The sequence below is a fragment of the Artemia franciscana genome, chromosome 18 (assembly GCF_032884065.1).
Source record: "Artemia franciscana chromosome 18, ASM3288406v1, whole genome shotgun sequence".
Classification (NCBI taxonomy): Eukaryota; Metazoa; Arthropoda; class Branchiopoda; order Anostraca; family Artemiidae; genus Artemia; species Artemia franciscana.
In genome coordinates, this window is record NC_088880.1 from 36,893,028 (window position 1) to 36,917,979 (window position 24,952).

A 24,952-nucleotide genomic window follows, 5' to 3' on the forward strand; every position below is an offset into this window, starting at 1 on the left:
CTGATAACGTCTTCGAATAACCAATACTAATGCAGAGGGCAAAGTTCATACCTTGCAGCCCTTCCCCCCGGGAATGTGGGGGGTGAAGTCATCCTCATATACATAGTCATTAGACTTTACGACTATGTTGAAAAAAATGGCCATCATGCATGGAAGGGGGACTAACTTCTCTCTAATATTTTGGTAACTTAAAAAGGACACTAGAACTTTTGATTCACAATTGAATCAGCTCTCTCCTGACCTTCTACGATTACTGGTTCAGTACGATCACCCATGGGAAAAAACAAACAAATAAACACATCTGTGATCTTTCTTCTGGAGAAAAATTCTACATTTTTGTACACAGGAGCTTGAAAACTTTACAACAAGGTTCTCTTGCATGCAGAATCTGATGGTGCGATTTTCATTGAGATTGCTTGTTTTTTGGGATTATGTCCTCCCATTTTTCAAAAATTTAGCGAATATTCTCAAGCTCATAAGTTTTGATGAGTCTCATTATATTTTGTAAGTTTTACATATTTTGAATAAGCATCAAGATTTGATCCTATTGATGTATCTCTTGTTATCTAGACTCTATTACTATTTAGCCACATCGCTCCTTACTTACAGTTCGTTACTACGAACTGTCTGATACCGTTAAATATGCCTCATTATCCATAGAATATATTCCCTCTCCCTGCACAGGAAACTCCTCTCTGGAAATGTTATTCAACGCATAGTACCACCTTTCGGCAAATTTCTTCGAGACAGTTCCATCCTCTTTGAAAATCCACCCCCTCCCGCACAAAATGTCTTGCAGATGATTCAGCAAGAAAAATTCTACTTAGTATTCTTTCATTTGTAAAAAGACTTTAATTTCTAATCAGTTTCTCAATATCTCTGGAGACTCCCTTTCCGTTGAATTTCTTAGTTGAAAACAAAACACACGGAAAATAACCTCCCGATAATTTCCGTCGAACATCTCCACATGCAAAATTGAGTTGACAAAGAGAATGTGAGACAATTAAAAAATGATTTTGACTAGAAATTTTTTAAAGTCTCCCTGTAAAATATTCCCCTAGGAAATTCACTCCCTGGAAAATTCCCTTCCTATGGAAAATGATCCCTGTTGAAAATACCACCAGCAGAAAGTTCGCCCCCCCCCCACCCGAAAGACGTCTGTATATTATCCAATAAAACATACTTCATGTAAACAATGGGAAAATTGTGTAAATTAAAGAACTTTCTCCAGGGGCTGTGGGGGGTCATGATTTCTCCAAAGGAATAGTTATTTGGCCTTCAACTATGTCCAACAAAATGGCAATCTCAAAATTTTGATCGGACGATTTTGATAAAAAGGGCAGGAGAAGAGGTCTAGTTGTCCTCAGATTTTCTCGGTCACTTAAAAGAGCCCTCTTCGGACATTCTAGCACCACTGGGTCGACACGATTACACCTGGAAAAAAACAACAACAAATAAACACGCATCTGTGATCTCCCTTTTGGCAAAAAATACAAAAATTCCACATTTAACCAGATAGGAGCTTAAACCTCTACAGTAGGGTTCTTTGATGTGCGATTTTCATTACGATTCTATAACTTTTACGGGGTGTTTCCTTCTTTTTTGGAAAACAAGGCAAATCTACTCAGGCTTTTAATCTTTGAGCGATAAGACTAAACTTAATTATACTTATGTATTTGAAATCAACGTAAAAATTCTATTTTTTCATATATCTGTTGGTATCAAAATTACGTTTTTAAGTTTCGGTTACTTTTGAGCGTGGCCACTCTTTGCTCACAATTCCTTACCGTGAATTGTTTGAAAAGTACCATGAATGCCATCCAATTTAAAATTTTTAGCATAAAAATAGCAGTGTTTAACCTTTCCTATTTGAAATCGTACGAAGGCTTTCAATCTGTCTTATCGTAAAACCATCCTGAAGGTCTAATCGCAGGATCTAGTTGTAAGGCCATACTAAGTCTTTTATCTGCCAAATTATATCCTCGTCCCAACCACCCAACTTCGTTAGTGAAAAGATATACCTATGTTACCTTTCTGAGCTGGAATCGTTCAATTGATTATAATCCGCTTCAACCATACGGGAAAACGTTCAATGGCCCAAGAGAGAAAAGAAGATGGACAGAAGTATGGTGGCAAATCCAAGTCTTATCACAAAAAGCACCTAGATTAGTGGGAAAGTTGCAGACACTGTTGCCAAGAGGGCTTTACCAAAGGAATTTGAAGATTTCTACAGTAAATTTGAAATTTCTTCGTTTTATATATAATTTTATATATATTAATATTAATCATTAATATATTAATCATTCAAAATTTCATTTGAATAGGAATATTTCCTATTCAAATGAAATTTTACAATATTTCCTTAAATAGGAATTTAGGAGAATATTCACTGAATGCTCTATACACAAATCTAATTAAAATGACCTTGCGCAATATTATAAAAAACCAATAGATATTAAAACAGAACCTGTCACAGATAGACCTATAAGAACAGCAGCGAAAAAGCTAGGCTGGCATTAAAAACGTGTTTTTAAATCATTTTCTTTCATTTCAATGAATTGCCTCGTTTCAAAACAATTCATTTATCAGCCCCTTGTTGAACTTCGCTGAGGTAAGGATGCTGGGACTGTTTTGAAAAACTGTTCATTTTAGTCTTATTGATTCTATCCTCTTGTAAGTTGTTTTTTCTTATTTGTATTACTGAGGACGGGCCCTTGAACATAGCGCCGAAGCATTCATTATAATTTGTTTTCCCACTGTCTTAAAAAATTCGCTATTGTTCTTCTTGTTTTTGGTGTTTATATATATATATATATATATATATATATATATATATATATATATATATATATATATATATATATATATATATATATATACATATATAATTCGCATTCACAAAAATTGTATTTTTAGGGACACCACAATATCGTCACCATTTGTATAGACGCAGAAGATTACAGCGATTGTCCTTTGAAACAATATGAAGAAGATAACATTCTAAGGGAACTTAACAAATCGTATCTTGGCTATTGCGATGTGTATAAACCCCTTCAAAATCCTGAAAATTCGCAGCTACTCATTAGAAGAAGTCAACTTAAACCTATAAAGGATGAAGTAGCTCCCGAAAAATCAGATAAGAAACAATATTTTACAGAAACTGTAAAGGCGGGTTTGCCAACCAAAAATTCATGTCCGGTTGTCATCGCAATGATTCCGAAGAAATCTGTGGCCTCAAAGGAAACAACAAAGAAATGTGCAGCTAAAGACAGTGGAATTCAAATGAAGTTAGAAAAGAATTATGGCCTTATATGACATCTAATGACCTGACATCTAATGAAAATGTGGAATTTTGTGTTAATTCTTCAGAGGGAGAAATGTCAAGAAGTAATGTGGATGATGTTACTTGCAGAAGAAGGCCTTCTCTAGTAGAACTTTCTGATACTCACAAGTCCATCTACAAGACGTGCAATTCAGAACTTGATGACTTCAAAAGCGCCAATTCTAGTTTAGATGTTGAAGGTATGTTTTTTTATGCAGAACGAACCAGGGCCCGTAAGACTCACAACTCTGTCTCCATAAGGGTAGGCGTTCGAATCCCTAAAAAAACGGCAAATTTACTCTGGCTTGTAACTTTTGATGGGTATAACTAATACCCAGTAAGGAGCGACCTGTCTCAATAGTAGCCAAAACTCTAAAAAATGGAATTTCGATACCAGTAGTAACTCCAAAAGAATCGCATTTTAATGCTGATTTTAAATATATAAGGATCAGTTATACCCATCAAAAGTTACAAGCCTGAAAACAATTTGCCTCATTTTAGAAAATAGGGGAAACACCCGCTAAAAGTCATACAATCTTAACGATCACATCATCAGATTCAGCGTATTAGAGAACCTTACTGCAGAAGTTTCAAGCTCCTATCTACAAAAATGTGGAATTTCGCATTTTTGGCCACAAGACAGATCACAGATGCGTGTTTATTTATTTATTTTTTTTTGTTTTTTGGGAGGGGCTGCAGGTTACAAACTTTGACCTGTGTTTACACATATTAATGGCTACTGGGAAGTGTACAGACGTTTTCAGGGAGATTTTTTTGGTTTAGGGGGAGAGTTGAGGAGGGGGAGGGGTTATATGGGAGGATATTTCCATGGAGAAACTTATCATGGGCAAAGAGAATTTCAATGGCGCAGGATTTTTTAGTATTGTTTGAAAAAACAATGAAAAAATAAATATGAAAAGTTTTTTCTACTGAAAGTAAGGAGCAGCATTAAAACTTAAAACGAACAAAAATTATTACGCATATGAGGGGTTTACATCCTCGTTATACCTCACTCTTTACGCTAAAGTATTTTTAGTAGTTTCAACTATTTATTTCTCGGCCTTTGTGATCAGAGGTCATTCTTAAGGAATTGAGACAAAATTTAAGCTTTAGTGTAAAGAGCGATGTATCGCCGAGGGTTGAACCCCTTCATATACGCAATAAAAACATACGAATATAGAAGTTCGTTCCGTAAACTAATTCGTAAGTTACGTATATTTTTTACCAATGAAAACTTTTGTAAAAAATTAAAAATTCTAGTTGTTTTTTTTTTTAATTGGAGGGCAACTAGGCCTCCTCCCTCGCTCCATTTTTCTCAAAATCTTCCGATTAATTGCAATTAATTAATATGCAAATTTCGCTTTAATTATTTATGGGTGGAGAGCCAAGATCAAATCATGCATTAATTCAAAAACGTCCAGAAATTAAATAAAAAAAACAAGTTTTTTTTTTAATGAAAGTAAGGAGCAACATGAATACTTAAAACGAACAGAAATTACTCTGTATATGAAAGGGGCTTTTCCTCCGCAACGCCCCGCTCTTTACGCTAAAGTTTCTTGCTGTTTTAAATATAGAGTTAAGAGAAATTAGTCAAACTTTGGCGTAAAGAGCGAGGCGTTGAGAAGGAAAAGCCCCTTCCATATATAGAGTTCTGTTTTCTGTTCGTTATAAGTATTAATGATGCTCCTTGCTTTCATTTCAAAAACTTGTTTTTTTATTTAATATATTTAGAATCAGTGTAAAGATGCAATTCTTTTGATGTGATTATTGGTATCAAAATTTCATTTTTTTAGCTTTGGTTGCTATTGAGCCGGGTCGTTCAGAGCTTGAGGGTGTTATGAATAATTTAACAAGCAGCATAGCAAACATCTTTAGGTTTTTTAGGAGTTTGTGTCATTCGGATCACCTCCAAGAATAGCTACTTTTTTAAGGCATAGTAATAGTTATGAAGTCAATATTTCTTTACGTGTCTATCTAAAACTAAAAATAATTTTTAAAAAAGCCTCTGTAGTGGAGAGAAGGAGGTAATACGATTTAAAATGCATCTTTCTACTCAAACCAAGCGTCTGAATTCTCTACTCTGTTCACCTGAATCATCAGCAAAATGAGCACTGGAAATCCTTAATCGAATATCTCGCAATTATTTTTTGGATAATAGTTTGTTTTTTTACTTATAAACTCTAAGGTATTTGCTTTACATCCTATCTATTTCACAAATGCACACCTGAAATTCATTAAATTCCGTAATTTGATTGTTTGTAGTCACTTCTTTCTGTAAGTTTTGACGCTGCTACTTTTAATAAGAGCTACTAAAGTTACTTAAGGTTACAATAGGGAGAGTCCAGAGCACGATTAAATAAAAGAAAAACAAATTTTTTTAAATGAAAGTAAGGAGCGACATTAAAACTTAAAACGAACAGAAATTACTCCGTATATGAAAGGGGCTTTTCCTTCTCAACGCCCCGCTCTTTACGCTAAAGTTTGACTCTTTTTCTTAACTTTACATTTTAAAACGGTAAAAAAACTTTAGCGTAAAGAGCGGGGCGTTGAAAAAGAAAAGCCTCTTTCATATACGGAGTAATTTCTGTTCGTTTTAAGTTTTAATGTCACTCCTTACTTTCATTTAAAAAAACTTGTTTTTTTTTTATTTGATTGCTGAACGTTTTTGAATCAATGTATGTTTTGATTTTGGCTCTCAGCAGAGGAATAATTAAAACGAAATTTGTATATTTATTTTTTTTTTGGCTAAATGGCTTTTTCTTAATTTTGATCGAATGATTGTGAGAAAAAAAGAGCGGGGGAGGAAGCCTAGTTGCCCTCCGATTTTCGGTTAATTAAAAGGCAACTAGAACTTTTAATTTTTAACGAATCTTTTTATAAGTAAAAGATATACGTAACTTATAAATTAGTTTACGTAAAGAACTTTTGTATTTTCATGTTTTTATTACATATATGAGGAGGTTCGCCCCCTCGTCAGTACCTCGTTCTTTATACTAAAGTTTAAATTTTGTCCCAATTCATTAAGAATGACCCCTGAATCACAAAAGCCGCAGAATAAATAGTTGAAATTACTAAAAATATTTAGCGTAAAGAGCGAAGGTATTAGGAGGAGGTGAGCCCCTCATATGGGTAATAATTTATGTTCGTTTTAATTTTTAATGCCACTGCTAACTTCCAGCTGAAAAAAACATCTTCGTATTTATTTTTTCATTGTTTTTTTCTAAGTAATGCTAGTAAATTCTGCGCTCCCTTCATGGAAATTTTCTTCCCCCATGACAAGTTCCTCGATGGAAAGTTCCCCAGGCATATCCCGCTCTTCTCAACCCCTGCCTCCAGCCAAAAAATCCTCCTGAAAACGCCTGTACACTTCCCAATAACCATTAATATATGTAAGCACTGGTCAAAGTTTTGAACTTGTAACCCCTCCCTCGGGGACTGTGGGGGAGTAAGTCTTCCCCAAAGACATAGTTATAAGGTTTTTCGACTATGCTGAAAAATGGCTGTCTTAGAATTTTGATCTGTTGACTTTGGGAAAATAATCAGCGTGGGAGGGGGCCTAGGTACCCTCGAATTTTTCGGTCACTTAAAAAGGGCACTAGAACTTTTCATTTCCGTTAGAATGAGCCCCCTCATAACATTTTAGAACAACTGGGTCGATACGATCACCCCTGGGAAAAAAAACAAAAAAAACAAAAAAAAAACAAATAAACACGCATCCGTGATCTGCCTTCTGGCAAAAAATTTAAAATTCCACATTTTGTAGTTAGGAGCTTGAAACTTCTACAGCAGGGTTTTCTGATACGCTGAATCTGATGGTGTCATTTTCGTTAAGATTCTATGACTTTTAGGGGGTGTTTCCCCCTGTTTTCTAAAATAATGCAAAGTTTCTCAGGCTCGTAACTTTTGATGGGTAAGACTAAACTTGATGAAACTTATATATTTAAAATCAGCATTAAAATTCTTTTGATGTAGCTATTGGTACCAAAATTTCATTTTTTAGAGTTTTGATTACTATTGAGCCGGGTCGCTCCTTACTACAGTTCGTTACCACGAACTGTTTGAAAAAGAGACCTCTCTTCATAAATTTTGGAAATAAAATTTAATCGATATTTTCAATTAAAAATTAGGAATTATTAAAATTCCCCCCATAGATTTCGTAAAAGTACCTTTTTTGGTATTTTCATCTAAAAAAAGTAAAACAAAAATACCACCTCTAGATTTAAAAATTAACCTTTTTTGTACATTCGTTAAAAAATTGAGATGATCAAAACTCCCCACCCTTAAATGAAAACTCTTTTAATTAGCAGTTTCACTTGTAAAATAGAAGATTTCTCACACCCGTGACCTCGAAACTGAAACTTTTTTTCATCCTCATTAATAAAGTCAAATAAATTCCTTCCCCATCACCCTAAATTTTTAGAAATCAGCCTCGCTTCTCAAATGTAAATATAATTATATATGTAATCTAAATAAAGATAAATATAAATATGAGCGAATTGAGTTAAACAAGTTTAAATACAAATGAATAATTATGAATTAAATGAACAAATTTCAATAAAATCAGGTTTTATTCTTATTGTAGTTTGATCCAAATCCCAAATAGAATGTACCAGTCTCGCCCAACATAATGTAGTGGTGTATATAACATCATCAGTTTATTAATTTTTTGTCTAAACAAAGAGCGTGAGGATCATTATGATCATTATAATAATAAGGACAATGAAAATAATATCCAATTGCCCTAATTGTTTAAGTTGAAAAAGAAACAACCATATATATTGTAAATATTAATTTAATTGTAATATAATATTTAAATAGTAAATATTAGACATTCAATTTAAAAAAAAAATGCAGACTTGGTTGTATTGCACGCCAGAAACCATGGAAGAAACCTTGGTGAAAAATCTGCTGAAAAAACATGGTTTCAAACAGCTTAAAAAGTTATAGCTTTTTTGAAGAAAGTGTAGAAGTCCTTAGGAGATAGAAACTTCTTAATGATTAAGTTTCTACAAATAAAAAGCGTTCTCAAGTTTAATCATATAGCTTTGATTATTTACTTTCACTGCTCAGCGTAGAAACATCGAAAAGATTGTTGCCCTAAGAACTTTTAATTTCTAAATAACGCAACAAAAGTCTTCAAAAAACAAAAACTCTCTTTTTTTAAGCCCTTGACACTTAGTTATCAAGATTACATAATATATTACATATAATAGAATATACTTAAAATATATTACATAGTTACAATTATGTATCACTACGATATTGTATAATTGTAATATCTACCTATTCACGAATTCAAGGTGAGTGTTAATGAAACAGAAATTGCTTTTATTTTATTGAGCTATGAGACCTCTAATAGTCCTGATGTCTACTAGATGTGTTAACACATTTCTAACTCAGATGGTGTAACCACCCCCTGTTACCTAGTACGAAGACGTCCCAGCAGAAATTTGTTTTACTCTATCTACATTTTTGGAGTTATTTTCTTATGATTGTCTATGACTATCAGGACTTGTAATTTGTCAGGGTATTCCCCCCCCCCCTCCACAAAGCAAGGTGAATTTATTTTCCAAAATGTATAAATGATCTTTTTTTGAGTTTTTATATTATTTCATAAACTATGTAAGAGACATACCCTTCCCTATTTTGAATATCCTTGTGAGGTGCAATTACTAGATTTTGAGCAAATATCGCCATAAAAGAATAGACGAGAAATGAATATCAGCTCTACTCCAACGAAACAGCAGTCAGTCAAAATTGCAAAAATGTCTGAAAGGTATATTGAACAAATTATTTTTTGCAAAAATTACCATAGGTTTTATGGTAGTTTCACCACTTTGAAATTGCACCAAAAATTGGTAAATTTTATGAAAGATGAAATACAACATTTAAAAATGACATTTGAATGAAGGGAGTATATGTCCCAGAAGAGCCCCTTATGTATTCGTGGCTTAACTTGCAAGTTAGGTAGCTCAGCAGGCTGGTAAATTTATAGCAAACCATTTAACTGGCTTTTGTATAAAGTGAATGTACCACTCGATGTACCACTGCCTTTTTTTATGCTCTTGACGAATATAATAATCGCTTCCACCTTAAATTCAGATTTAAGCACTTTTTTAGCTCTTAAAAATGACGAGTTTTCAAAAAATTATGACAGTTCATATAACTGATTTACCAATAGAACGAACATAGCACTTCATGCCTTTTTTATGTAATTTAGGAATATAATAATTGCTTATACCACAAATTCAAATTTAAGCACTTTTTAAGCTCTTAAAAATGACCAATTTTAGTTAAAGTACGAGTTATCCGTCTTCTCTGACAAAATAATATTACATTTTCTCCGTACCGTTTTCGACAAAATAATACTACATTTTCTTAGTGCTAAAATTATTTATAATAAGGTTAGTTTAGGTTAGGTTAAAAAGTGCTCAAATTTGAATTTAAAGTAGAAGTGATTATTATATTCGTAAAGAGCATAAAAAAGGCATCGGGTGGTATACTCACTTTACACGAAAGCCAGTTACATAGTTTGCTATAAATTTACCACCAGGTTAACCTTATTTGGCCCAAGTCCGAAAATCTGTTTGGTGCACAGCCAAATCTAGCCATGTCTTTGGCTGATCTAGCTATTAATGTATTTATAAACTCTACATGTTTGCCAAATTCACAGCTACAAGAGGCTGTAGGCTTGCTTTTCTGCTAAGTAAAAAGATTCGTATAGAAGAGTTTTTTTTGCTCCATTAATCTTTTTTAGCTATATTCTTAAACTATACCATTAGTATTCCCTCAACATTTTTAAGTGCAGCCTTATCCTGGTAAACTATTGGAGCTACTAGCCGCTCAAGAAGTTATTAGTTCAGTACTGAACTAGCTTTCAAAGTGAGAACATCTTAAATAACTCGACTATATTGATTCAGAGTTCAAAATAAAAGGATTTGGTTTGAATTGGATATTTATGAACTGTGAGTAAAACCGGTCTACTTTAGTGTGACTAAATTTATATAACTATATGAGCGTATTAGTGTATTTGATCTGAATTGAATAAATTCATTTTTCGCTCGACTAAATTCTGTTAACGGGGGAGAGTCACACACCCCTCTTTTGGCTTTGAAGATCTGATTGTCCGTACCGCATAGACGTAATGTGCTGCAATTTTAACCTGAAGGATTTTATTGCATTATAAGCTTAATGGAGCGCTAAAGGCGATTTTTTTGCCTTACTTATTTAACCCCAGACCTAAGTAGTGAGAAATTTTCAATATTTATTTGTCCTGGTTTTGGTCGATCTTGTGGCAAGGAGATCACCCTACAATTCACAAATGTCTCGAGATGTTTCACCACAGTGTGCAGGCATTTCCCCAACTGAGCGTAAAGAAAAACCGAATCAGATTTGCTGAATCTGTTCAAATAACGATGAAGTTCATGAATCTTGCATCTCTAATAATAATCTTTGTTCATTCCTGATAACCAGCAGTCAAAAATCCATTCCTGCTAATACCGATTTTGTAGCTGAAGACTTTAGTGTCAGAGACAGGAATTTCACATGTCATGGGTAATTCGGTATTATTCTTCACTCTTGGTTCGTTCAAAGGCGGAATAAGTGTTGGTGAAATATCTAACGCAATGGCAGGATTCTATCGTTTTGAGGAGTTGAATGTAGCAAAACGGTGCTCGCATGTCTGTGTCGTAAAGCTGGTAGATTGCAAGAAAGGAGAAAAAAAAACAGCTGAAAAGACTACTGCCTGGGACATAATGCTTGTTATCATAGAACTTGATTCGAAACAGCTGATTAGGCCTGTAATCGTCCCACGGAGCTTTAATGAATGTTCAGTATTAAAGCCTGACATAAGCATCCGGCTTGATAAACTTGTAAACACTGTCTTCTATTGAGCGTATCGAATCTAATTTGGAGAAAAAAATAACGCCTGGCAATGATCCTGATTTCAATCCCCCCCACTGTGCCCCATCATGAATGGCCACCTCTCCCACTAAAGACTGTCCCATTAGAGACCATAGTAATAAAAAACCCACCCGTTCTCCTACTGAAGGATCCTGTCTGCCGCAAGAAAGAATTTGATAAGACAGGGTGTGCAAATATTCGTTATGTTAAAGCGACTAAGGATAGTGTTATGGGGTCGGTACCATGTCAAGATGCATCGAAGCTCAGTTGTGATCTAAAGGTTAATTTTCCTGAAAGCATAATAACTTCCAAGCCTTGGCGATTTTTGGAATTATCGGGAGTGTGGACATTGATTTTGATGTTAGTGCCTAAGCATTGGACTCTCCGGGTATAATCGAGTTTAATCGGCTAGGAAAATTGTAAACTGTAAGAGTTGTTTTTCAAACAGAAGAATACCTGCATTTTTACATCACACATGGCATCAAATTCGGTTATGAGCTTTTTCCGAGTGGAGCGTGATCGTATTCAGCCTAGGCGTTGTTTTAAATGTCAAAGTTTTAACCCTGTTCAAAATCAATGTAAATCTGAATGTTTCAAATGTGCCCGATGTAGCGGTAATCACATTTCGACTAAAGACTCCCCATGTCAAGCACCAGTTAAATGCGCCAGTTATGGCTCGAATGATCGTTCTGTTTACAGCTTTAGGTTTGCTGTTCCCGCTACACCGACTGGTGGGCGTCCCTCTGGTGGTTTAGCTACTATTTTACTTAAGTCTCTTAATGCAACTATTCTAGCAGTTGATACAAATTTTTTTGCTTGTAGTTTTTCAATCGTAGTTTTAATTAATTGTTATTTTCCAACTGATTACCATGATGATATTTCTTTTGATGGGGTTACTCAATGCTGTTTGAATCTTAGTCGTTTAGTCTTTAGTTTACAGTCAAATTTGTGTACTTATATTTTAGGTGATTTTAACTGTGATCCAAACATAGCAAATGAAAGGCGTACAATTTTATCATCTTGTCTTCCTAATTGTTCTGTTTTACTGAAGTCCCAGGATTTTACTTATATTCATTGAAGTGGTAGTGCAAATAATATCGATCATGTTTTTTTCTTCTAACCCAAGTGATCCTTTGCTTGTGGTTATTGTAATCGAAGATTTCCCCGTTAGTGACCACATGCCGCTTCAGTTCCTTTTACCCCCTTTGCCTTCTCGTTCTTCCCCAGTTCATTCTTCTGGTAATAAGCTTCCTAAATTTCTCGATCGGGTTGATTGGAATCCAAATTTTAAACCGCTTTACGAAGAAAGAGTCGGGACTTAAAATGATAAAGTTTTTATTCCTGATAGTTTGGATTCAATGGACAGTAATCCCTCTTTGACTATTAATTGTCTTTATTTTGAATTAATCCATTGCTTAAAGAAAAACGACAGAAAAAAATTTCTGTCGTTTTCCAAATTATGAAGCTTTTTATGGCAGTGCTGTGTTTTTTCACTGTTGCCACATTGAACCACAATAGTGGAGAAGCAAAATATTTAGTCAAATTTTTCAGCGCTTGTCATGCGTAAAAATTAAAAAATTGACAGTATGTTAGTTCCCCAAAACAGCTACAATTTCAAAGGAAAGTTGCACCTTTATAAGCTGTCTAGTGCCGTGTTTTTTCAGTGAATATCCTACTAATTTTTCAGTGATGTTTCTCTGTTTTTGATTGGCACCTATTACGTCTACATACGTATGTATGTACGTATGTCTTACGTATGTAAGAGACTACATACGTCTTTTTCAACGCATAACACAATTCTCAATTTTCCTGAATTTCAAGGATATAGTTGTGGCAAGCTTTCACTGAGCAAGTTCAACCTGATTTCATTGTCAGTGTCCTTAGTATGTTAAAACTCCTTTTCTTCTTTTTCTTGTTATTTTCTTATCTTACCTCTTACCCCCCTCTGCCTGGGCAATGCTTCCATTGCAGTAAGTAAATTAATTTTTTATGCAAATTCTTGCTTTAATTTCCCTGTGCCTAAGTAGTATGATTGTATAATAACATTGTGATTGTGCAATTTTCTCATCTCAACAACTTTCAGCGATACAGCATCGTCATTCTCGTCACGCTATTATAGTTAATTATTTCTTCATTCGTGAGACGCACGTCAGAAATACTATGTAACAGATATTTATCGGTTTTTAACATGGAAAATGTAACTGAATATCAGGGTTATATGGTTGGCTAACTGCAACCTGGTAAGAGTTAATGATGGCCTATTATAACTGAAAATTGAAAAGTTTATTTCAAAAGAAATTTTAAAAGAGTTTCTATGTAAATCAGATTTAGGAGTGGTGGCTATTTTCCAGGTTACACTTAACAGTAAAAATAATGCCGAGAACTTTGAGAAGAACTTAAAACCTCTAAAATCTAGGCAAGTCTCAAGGAAACGAATAGTTTAGTCATATAGATTAGTCAATTGTCAAATAGTCATAGTTTACGCAATAGTCATATAGTTTAGTCAATAGTCGAATAATCATAGTTTAGTCAATAGTCATACAGTTTAGTCAATAGTCGAAACGAATAGTTTAACATTGAAAGTACTATACTAAAAAAAATCTTGACCAGGGCGTTTTCATCGTTTCATGTTGAAAATTCATGAAAACTGTATTTCTTCTTGGAGAGCACTGATTTGTCCTCTTTCTTACTCCCCTCTTACAAGAGATGGACTATGTTTGGTATCATCGAAGTTTATTCCATGTACATGGAACATACCACAGTCTTTCTCGCTTCGAAGCTTGATATAAGACTTTACGATTGAGAAATGAATTGAAAGCTTAAACTTTTTGACTTTCAACAACATTAGAATTTATCTTCATGTCCTACATTTTTTCTAATTAAAAATGTGGCAGAACTTCGTTCCAGGCTGCATTTAGCAGCAAAAGTAATTTCGTCAGCAAAATATTTGGCATTTCAAAAAGAGCTTGATATCCCTTAGAATGGTCTTGAATCGGAAAAGGCACTTTGTAATTAAAATTACTATGACAAAAAACTTTGAATGGGGGAGATTTTATCCTCACATCTTAAAAATCCGGAAAATGGTATTAAACCTTGGCAGGACCGTATATAAGATTTTTTTTCTTTTTTTTTGGGGGGGGGGGCTACAAAAAAGTCTTTCGGGGTGCTCTTACAAAAGAAATCTTACAAAAACGCATCAAAGACTATTTGTGTTGATTTTGTTACAATTTGTTTTTGGGGGGATGGGGTTCAAACCCCCCAACCCCTCTGGATACGACCCTATACCTAGAGCAGCCTTATTGTGTCTCCTCGCCTTTTCTCTAGTTTTACAAGAAAGCCCCTACTTTAAGAGCCTTCTGAGATTGCCCCATGATAAATTCTAGTTACTACATAAAAATTGAAATTCAGTTATTGAATTTCAAAAATATACTTTTTTAGATTCTATTTTAAAATTCATGGAAAACGCTTTTTCAGAAATTTAGAAATCTTTGTGCCAATTTTAACTGTTAAAAAATTTTGGGGCTGAATTGGGGCAATGAGCTTTCGATACTAGATTTTATTATGATATTATTAAATTGTATTATTAGTTTTTATTATAGTCTTTATTTTTCGTTATCCCGACCCCCCTAAAGGCTTAGGGAAAACTAGAAAATGAGTGTAGACTATAGAATTCCGGGAATGTTCCTTTATCTCTCGAATATTTATGGTCAGACTCTTGGGGAAATTCATGATGTATTTTCTCTATGCAAATTTATGTACGAATGAGAAAAGTAATGAGGGATTCATAATGTTGTAGCCCCCTACTATAGTTTCGCTTAACTTGTGCCTAGTGTTATAGGTTGCTTAAACCTTCTTATGTTACTCCTATTCTGGTACACATCCTTAACTTTGTAATAAATAGTTCATTGGATTAAATGAGACAATAGACATATCTAATTTTAAAATATATCGAGTATTTATAATTTTTTTTATTTAAATGTTTTTTGTTGGACATGCTTGTTGAATGTTTTTGGAAAAAAATATTATTTTTTTTTATTTCTGCTCATTTTCAGTTAATATCATGGCATTTCATATTCAAATTATGGCCTATGTTTATTTTTATTGTCGATCCCAGTAAAAAAAAAAAACCATCAAAAAACAATTTTGTTGCACAAGGGTAGAGTACGATTTTTTTTTCTATTTTTCACTGAATCTAAAAAAGGTTCTTTCCAAGATAGTGTGAGTTCAGGTTTCTAATGTAAATACCAAAAATATCTATATACGATACATAAAGGAGTATTTGGTTTTGTGTTTAAAAATGTACTTTTAGCTTCTCGAGAAAGTTATTAAGTTTCTTTCTTGTACGAATCTTGATGCATCTTTTTGAAATGTTGATTTGATACCTATATTTAGTCCATCTGAACATCGGTATTAATTAGCTATTTTAGTTTAACTAGCAATAAATTCTGTCAGTATTGGTTATAATTTTTCGATAATGAATCATGTCAATAAATATCGTCGACAGTGTCAATATTAATTAGATATATCAAAATGGAAATTGATTCCTTTTGGGTCTAATTTAATTGCTAATTAATTAGATCAAAATCGGTTGTCTATTGTGTCAAAATAGGTTACATTAGTCAATTTGGTAACAAATATTGCCTTTAATTTAAATGCTAATTGATTATGTCAGTATTGACTGTCAGTTATGTCATTATCTATTCTATATGACGTTATCGCATTTAAAATCATTTTTTTTTCTAATTCAAATGTCAGTTCCAATTCTAAAATTATTTAGCTCTCAAAACTGAACAACCAAGCATTGTGAGTGAATTGCACTGCTTTCGTCCCTTAATGCTCGAGATTTCCAATCAAATGTCAATAAAAACATTATGGTATGTACAGTAAAACTTAAGCCTTCAGAACTTCTTTTATACTAAGAAGACATGCCCGTCATCTAGATATGTATGTACCCGTTCGGCGGGATAAAAAATGAGCAGAGGAAGGAGCATGGTCTCATTGCAAATACAATTAGTCACTACATCATCTATTGGGTAGACCAACTTGACTGTTGTTTGAGAACTTTCTTAAGCACAAAAGCTTATGATTCAAGATTCTCTGGTAGGAAGCTCCATCGTAAATAAATCAAACAGAGGACAATATACCTCACTTTTGCTCTTGAAACCGTTCGTGTAATAACTCTTAAGTAAGCTCTAAGTAAGAAGTTGCATCTCAAGAATTATTGATGTAGATTTCATGCCCATTGATCGAAAAACCTCTTTATCTTTGTTCTGTTGGACTAAAAAGAAAATTTGAAACTAAAAAGACTGAAAATTCAAAAAAAAGACTAAAAAAACTAGAGTCTGTTCTCTCTCTTTCTCCTTTTTGGAACCTATTTAAGCACACTGACAAAAAAGTAATTTAATATATAGATTATATTACAAAATTAATATTACAAAAAATATAGATAATATTACAAAAAAGTAATTTAATATAGTAATTTAATATATCTTTGTAATTTAAATATATAGAGCTGTTTGTTTGGAATCCCCTGAGGGTCTGGAAGTAGAAAGAAACGATGAAGTATCTGTGCAATGACGATGTCAAATCGTCAAATTTTTTTTGAAAAAAAAACTAAAACTAGAAAAAACTTTGAAAAAAAACTTGAAATTCATGAAAATTGAGAATTGTCTTTGTGTTGAAAAAGACGTATGTAGTCCCTTACATACGTAAGACATACGTACATACATACGTATGTAGACGTAATAGGTGCCAAATCAAAAACAGAGAAACATCACTGAAAAATTAGTAGGATATTCACTGAAAAAACACGGCACTAGACAGCTTATAAAGGTGCAACTTCCCTTTGAAACTGTAGCTGTTTTGGGGAACTAACATACTGTCAATTTTTTAATTTTTACGCATGACAAGCGCTGTAAAATTTGACTAAATATTTTGCTTCTCCACTATTGTGGTTCAACGTGGCAACAGTGAAAAAACACAGCACTGCCATAAAAAGCTTCATAATTTGGAAAGTGACAGGAATTTTTATATATAGAGAATTTTTATACATATATTTATATATAGAGCGGTTTGTTTGGAATCCCCTGAGGGTCTGGAACTAGAAAGAAACGATGAAGTATCCTTGCAATGACGATGTCAAATCGTCAAATTTTTTTTGAAAAAAAAACAAAAACTAAAAAGACTAAAATAGACTAAAAATTTGAACTAAAAAGAAAATGTCAAATCAAATTATATAACAGCATGAAGGTCAAAACGGAAATTATGCTGCATAAAAGGGAGGATTGTGTCCCTCAACTTCTCCCTTTTTTCATAAAGGTGTCTCTAGTGCTTAGTTAAAGGCTTTTTGAATGCAATGAATATACCCGATCGGTGATTGTAAGTGTGTTATTTACTGAACGCTTTTCTAAAGATAGTATCCAATAATTCTTATTTCCGTCCCAGATTAGATTTTGAAAATTTTTTTTTCATATCTTCGTGAAAAAATACAAAAAGGCCTTTCGCCCTACATTTTTCTAAATATACTGTTCCTCGGTTATTTACACACGAATCCTTCTATACGAATTAGAAATTCTTCATAGCTTGGGGATAGGTAATAGGCCCAGTATGTATATATTCCTATCTTTTTTATAATGATAGCTGTCTTTAAATTTTACATGAGCTCAAACTTGACCACGAGCAGGCCAGGGGGAGAAATAACAGAACGATAAAAAACCGTACAGAAGAGAAAAACGAGGATAAAAACAGCTTGTGAAAAAACACACAGATTACAATGCAAATATTTCAGTCAAGACCTCCACCTGACCGTCCTCAGTGCAGAATAATAAAAATACAAATAAAATATTTCCAAAGACAATATAGAAAACCAAGCCGTTTATGAGAAACCAAAACCCTTTTTTTATTATCCTGCACTGAAGACGGTCAAACGAATGTCTTGACCGAAATATTTGCATTAAATCTGCGCTTTTTCGTTTCTCTCTTTTTTACGGTTTTTATCGTTTTGCCATGATTAACTGGTGTGGTCTCGGAAATTATCTAGGGGGAGAAATTGCCCAGGAGGGAGCATCAGTGTAACGCGAGGACATTTTCACAACTACTAATACTAAAAATAACTGTAGCACTAAGCCACCCTGGGCCTACGCAACGGCTCATGCTCCTTCTCTATACCAACTTATTCAAAGCTTCATTTATCTCTCCATGTAATCAGGCTCCAGTTCATTTAAATTCTTTCTTATGACCTTTTCTCTGCCCATTCGGGGACGGTTAGCATTTTGTTTGGTCAGAGATATATGGCCCAAAAGCGCACTCTTTGGAAAATTTTTTATCCTCCAAGCGTAATATGTAGCCCAGCCATCCCACGGCTTATTTTATAATTGCCCTAGAAATAACAAAACCAAACCTTGCGCACAGTTTATTGACTGACATAATTATGGTCAGTCTTTTGACCTTTTAAATTTTTGCGTTTTAGAATTTAGCAAATCTTAAATGAAAATCTATTTTCAAAAATTGATTCTAATTGATTATATTGATTTCAATTTTTATTAATTGAATTGGTTAAGGTCTCTACCTAACCATGAATATGTTCTAAGTCCTATATTAGCTTACGGCTCTAAACCGTTTAGGTGCTTCAGAAACAAATAACTCTTAGACCCATTCAATATCATGGTTGTAGCGATAGCTGCAACCTAGTAAAGAGCGAACCAAAAAACCCATAGTGACCAAAAGTTTAACCACCCGTTAAAAAAAGAAAACTGTCTAGTGAAAGAATGACCATTTGGTGGTGATCCGGGAATTATGATTAACCTTTATAGTAAAATTTTATTGCTAAAACAAATTTAAGGTCATTTCAAAAAAGAGCATAGGCCCCTCAAAATGACTTTGGATTGAAGTTAAAATAGCACCATTGAAGTCATTATGGTCGAAGTCGTAATTCAGACGGTGTACGGTTTTTCACCTTGAACCACAAGGAAAATTACTTTTTTCCACGGGAAGCACTTATTGTTTCCTCCAGGGGGATTACTTCAAATCAGTAATCATAAAATGTTTAGAGAGGAATTCTGCCATGTTGTACAAAAAAATTTTGCCAGTCAAAATATCAGAGCATCGAAGTTCTAAGAAAACTAATCAAATTTTCACGGTACAAAAACCTAAGCCGGAGGCTTTGAGTCCCTTATGGTGACAAACCACAGAAGAGTGGCATTAGAAAACCCTATTTTGAGCCAAATAATCTTGAAAAACCTCAGGAAAATAGTGTGGTTTATCATTTTTGGCCCCAAAAAATCTTAACTTTCTCCTAAAGAGGTTCCTGGTGCCAGGAAATGCATATTCTAAAAAGGCTAATTGAACTTTCATGGTCTTAAACCCTAAACAGGTTTTTGCCCCCTGTCTTGAAAAATGGGGAAATATGTTCATTGTTTTGCACTGTAGCCTGTTATCATAAATTTGAAATTAGAGGACCCTGGATGTTTGGATGGAGGTGGAGCTTGCGTAGTTCTGCTGGGCTCAAGCAGCTGGTGCTGCAGTGAGTTGTTAATACTAGTAGGACGTTGAAAGCCTTGATCATGCCTGGACAGAGTTCGAGAAGGCTTGCCTATGAGCAGTTTTTCTTGGATTTAGATATTAACAAAGACTAACAAAGAGACTGACTAAGAAATCCTGGTAATTCACTGTGAGTGGAAAACAAAACTTAACGAACAGTGATTTCACTAAATGAATAGCTTCAGGTTTTTTGTAAATATTTTCATCTGCTTATTCAAAAAATTTTCTATTAGTTAGCATTTTTTCTATAAATTCTGATTTTTCCCCCGTCTAACTGAGGAAGGTTTAGAGTATTTGGTTCTGCATCTTGGTTTAAGTAAGAGCAAGGGAGGATTACTCACCTCAGATTTGAAAAGCTGGAAGCTGCTTCAAGGAGACTCCAGAGTAAGAGTATTCAGCTAACGCCAGAAAAGAATTTGGGCATTTATTTGCAAAGGAAAGCGAACTACACTCCTGCAGTAATGTAGAAAACACAGCTTAGATACCAATACAGTTATGAAAACTCCTATCTTACCCATGACAAACTTTTGGTACAGAGCTCTGAACTTGGAACCTCCTCCAAGCCCGCGCTCCGACGCGTAGATCGTACTACAACATCATACTCTTCTTGCACAAGTAACAAAATTTGGAAGAGAAAAATTGTGACCCAAGAAAAATAGCTGTTACTTTTTTGGCTATATTTTTAGCTGTTACTTTCTGGCTAAATATAGCCAAAAACAAAAGTATATGATCATGGATAGTAAGAACTTCTTATTCTCACAGTTTACTTTCATTGAACTGCATAAACAACAAAAACAAGAAGAATAAGAGGGAATTTTGTAAGACAATGGGAAACAAATTAGAATGAATATTTCGGACCTATGTCCAAGGGCCGTCCTCAGCAATACAAATAAGAAAAACTACTTACAAGAGGATAAAATCAATAAAACTAAAATGAACAGTTTTCAAAACAGTCCCAGCATCCTTACCTCAGCGAAGTTCAACCAGGACTGATAAATAAATTGTTATGAAACGAGGCAATTCATTGAAATGAAAGAAAATGATTTAAAGACAGGTTTTTAATGCCAGCCTAGCTTTTTTCGCTGCTGATCTTATAGGTCTATTTGTGACAGGTTCTGTGTTAATATCTATTGGTTTTTTATACAATTTCGTAAGGTTATTTTTAATTAAATTTCTGTATAAAGCATTCAGTGAATATTCTCCTAAATCCCTATTTAAAGAAATATTATTATTAATCTTAAGTCTGATTTCAATTGCTTCTCGAACTACTTGCTTTATGCCTAGATCATTGCTAATAATGGCGAATTCTTCAAAAAGTATTTTGTGGCTAGGATTTTCGAAAACATGGCTACTTAAAGCAGAATCAAAAGAAACAGAAGTAATATTATTAGAATTCAGAGCTTTGGTGATATCATCTTTATGTTGTTGTAGAAGTTTCTCGAAATTCTTTTGGGTTCTCCCTACATAGAATTTGCTACAGTCGCATGGTATTTGATAGACACCTCTTTGGCGAGTAACTGGAGTCTTATCTTTACCAGAATTTAGTAGATTTATGATTTTCAAATTATTGATAAATACAACATACAGATTATTTTGTGTGCACACTTTTTTAAGATTTCTAGTGATTTTCTGGATATATGGGAGGTAAATTATGTTTTGGGGCTTATCGGGATTTTCACATGGTAAATTATTGTTGATTTTATGGGAGTGTCTTTTCACTCTACGGTTAATTGTATTATTAATAAATAAAAGAGGATACCCATTTCCAAAAAGTCTGTCCTTGATGAAGTCTAGTTCAGCTGTGATCTAGGAACCAGAACTATGCTTAGATCATTGCTAATAATGGCGAATTCTTCAAAAAATATTTTGTGGCTAGGTGGTTTGATTCAAAATGTAAATATCTATTGTGTTGTGTTACTTTTCTGTAAATAGTAAAACTGAGTTCATCTAAGTTACGAATAATTATAACATCTAGGAATGAGATTTTATTTGCAAATTCAATCTCTAAGGTAAACTATAAATTCCTTTCATATGTATTAAGGTGATCTAAAAAACCCTAAGTTCAGTTTCCCCATAGTTCCAAAGTGAAATTACGTCATCCATGTAACGTCCATGCAGTGCTTGTCTTATTGATACACTTAACAATAATAAAAAAAATGAATAATCCTCCCGCCAATATAAAACCAGATAATTTGCGTGACCTAAGAATTCTATCCAATCTCCGCAAAGGTCCGTCCATTATTATAACTAAAGCAGATAAAAGCAATTCTTTGGTTGTCATGGGTGCGAAAGGTTACGACACGAAAATTTATGCACATCTAAATGACAAAACTACATATAAAACTATAACCCACGATCATACTGATCAGTTTGCTAACAAAATTATAAAGGAATTAAAAGATCTAAAACAAAATGGTAAAATTACTCCATAAGTATATAATAAACTTTTCCTCCGAGGCAGCTTTTGTCCAAAATTTCACGGTCTACCAAAATTACATAAGCAAGGCATTCCTTTAAGGCCAATTGTAGCTTGTACGAAAGCCCCCACCTCCAACATTGGAAAATGGTTATGCACAGCCTTCAAACCTTTGCTTTTTTCTCAAAAATCTTATACATGTAATTCAGTAGATTTAGTTGAAAAACTCAAAAACGTAAATATTTCAGAAAATACAATTATCAGTAGCTTTGGCGTTGTGTCTATGCATACACATATTAATGTAGCAGAATCCGAGAAATTATTAGAAAATAAAATAAATGAAAATTATGACTTAATAGAAGTTTCAGCAACAGGATTAGATTGCGACGTTTTATTGACCTTGGTTAAACTTTGTAACAAGTCTTTAATGTATTTCGAATTCCGTAATTCTTTCTACCAACAAATAAATGGCTTACCCATGGTTGTGCCTCTATCCGGGTTACTGGCGAATATTTATGTAGAGCATATTGAAAATTGGGCATTAAATTCATATTTGAAACATATCTTTTGGGAACGTTACATGGGTGACGTAGCCTAATTTATCTTTGAAACTATGGGGAAAATCAACTTGGGGGTTTTTTAGATCACCTTAATTCATATGATAGGAATTTACAGTTTACCTTAGAAATTGCAAATAAAATCTCATTCCTAGATGTTCTGATTATTCGTAACTTAGATGAACTCAATTTTACTATTTACAGAAAAATGACACAAAACAATAGATATTTACATTTTGAATCAAACCACCTAGCCAAAACATTTTTTTTGAAGAATTCGCCATTATTAGCAATGATCTAAGCATAAATCAAGTAGTTCGAGAAGCAATTGAAATCAGACTTAAGATTAATAACAATATTTCCTTAAATAGGTATTTAGGACAATATTCACTGAATACTTTATACAGAAATTTAATTAAAAATGATACGTTTTCTTTGAGTGCTCGTCAATTCCCACCTTACGAAATATTATAAAAAACCAATAGATATTAACACAGAACCTGTCACAAATAGACTTATAAGATCAGCAGCGAAAAAAGCTAGGCTGGCATTAAAAACCTGTTTTTAAAGCATTTTCTTTCATTTCAATGAATTGCCTCGCTTCATAACAATTTATTTATCAGTCCTGGTTGAACATCGCTGAGATAAGGTTGCTGGGACTGTTTTGAAAAACTGTTCATTTTAGTTTTATTGATTTTATCCTCTTGTAAGTTGTTTTTTCTTATTTATATTGCTGAGGACGGCCCTTGGACATAGGGCCGAAATATTGATTCTAATTTGTTTCCCACTTTCTTAAAAAATTCCCTATTTTTCTTCTTGTTTTTGGTGTGTACACAGTTTTACAAAAGTTAACTGTGAGAATAAGAAGTTCTTACCATCCATGACCATATACGTTTGTTTTTGGCTATTTTTAGCCAGAAAGTAACAGCTAAAAATATAGCCAAAAAAAAAAACAGCTATTTTTCTTGGGTCACAATTTTTCTCTTCCATTTTGTTACTGGTGCAAGAAGAGTAGTATAGATAGTAATTATAATATAAAAAACAGGAAGAATAGGGTACTTAACCAACTTAACCAGTCACTTAAACCAGTACGAAAAATGATCTTCGGAAACCCCTTCTAAGTTCTGGAAAAGTTTTATTTCCTGCATCACATGTCATACTCGTCTTTCTTAGAATTTCTATGAAAGCGAATAGTCTTCATGACAGTAAATTTATTTAAGAATAAGGTACCAAGATCGAGGAAAACTAAAACGAAAGGAATATTTTTTTTGGACCTCAAATGGAGAAACTGATGGAAGATACATATTTTTGAAAACCAATTAAATATGCAACAAGTAGCTATATTTTGAATGCTTCTGTCACAATTTCTTCCCTGAAAACATTGGGGCTGTGAGCCCTGAACACGGGAAACTTTCCTGTTATATATTGTGGAAATGGAAAGGCTATTCTATAGTAAATGGAGTCGAAATATGTTGTCAGAATGCTGCTTGACGTTAGAGAAAAATGTTGAATTGTTTATAAAGCAATGTACTGCCAGAGGTCTACTTCACATACATGTGCTTCCCATATATGCAAATATTTTATCAGATAGGAAATCACAAAGTTATAACGAAGAATAATTTATTTCAACACTTTTTACAAGCAGTAAATGCCCTTAGAGGAGTTTAAGAATATGGAAAAACAAAATAAAGCGAAAACACTAACAAAAAGAAATTCATAAGAAAAATAACATCTGAGCTAATTAGACAATACAATTAAGCTATACAGTTAAGAGGAAAGTTGAAAGTATTTTCTTGTGATGCGTATAAAACCTATTCTCAAGCTGGTCCATTTCTGAATAAATATCGAAAACGTCATATCTACTCGAAATGTACCGGTTGTGAGCCCAAAGCAGCAACTGCAGAATATATTTGCAAAAACGGAAGAATAGAGATTGAATTTTCTTCCACTTAGATAATGGGGAAAAATTCCACAGAAAAAACAAGAAAAAACATGAGGCGAAAAAGTTTTGTAAAGTTTGCCCAGGGTTATCTTGTGAAATTGGCCATTAATAATTCCGATGGCTAAACACGTAGTTTTGTTTCATATCTTTCCGAAGAGTTAAAAGAGTAACTTAGCGAGTACTTAGAAGATTAGAAGATTACTCTTTAAAAGAGTAACTAAGAGTACTTAGCTGGCAAGCCGTATGGCTATGGATTTCTTAGCTGTCAACTCGTA

The 24,952-nt window shown here is 33.6% G+C and overlaps 1 protein-coding gene across 1 annotated transcript in view; it reads left to right on the forward strand.

Moving 5' to 3' along the window:
• Positions 1-2,921: 2,921 nt before the first annotated feature.
• The window catches only part of LOC136038968 (uncharacterized), a 75,921-nt gene continuing 53,890 nt past the window's right edge, over positions 2,922-24,952 (forward strand). Inside the window, exon 1 of the mRNA XM_065722487.1 lies at positions 2,922-3,522. Within this exon, the coding sequence (XP_065578559.1) occupies positions 3,312-3,522 (211 nt within the window). The 5' untranslated portion in view covers positions 2,922-3,311. The remainder of the gene's footprint in view (positions 3,523-24,952) is intronic.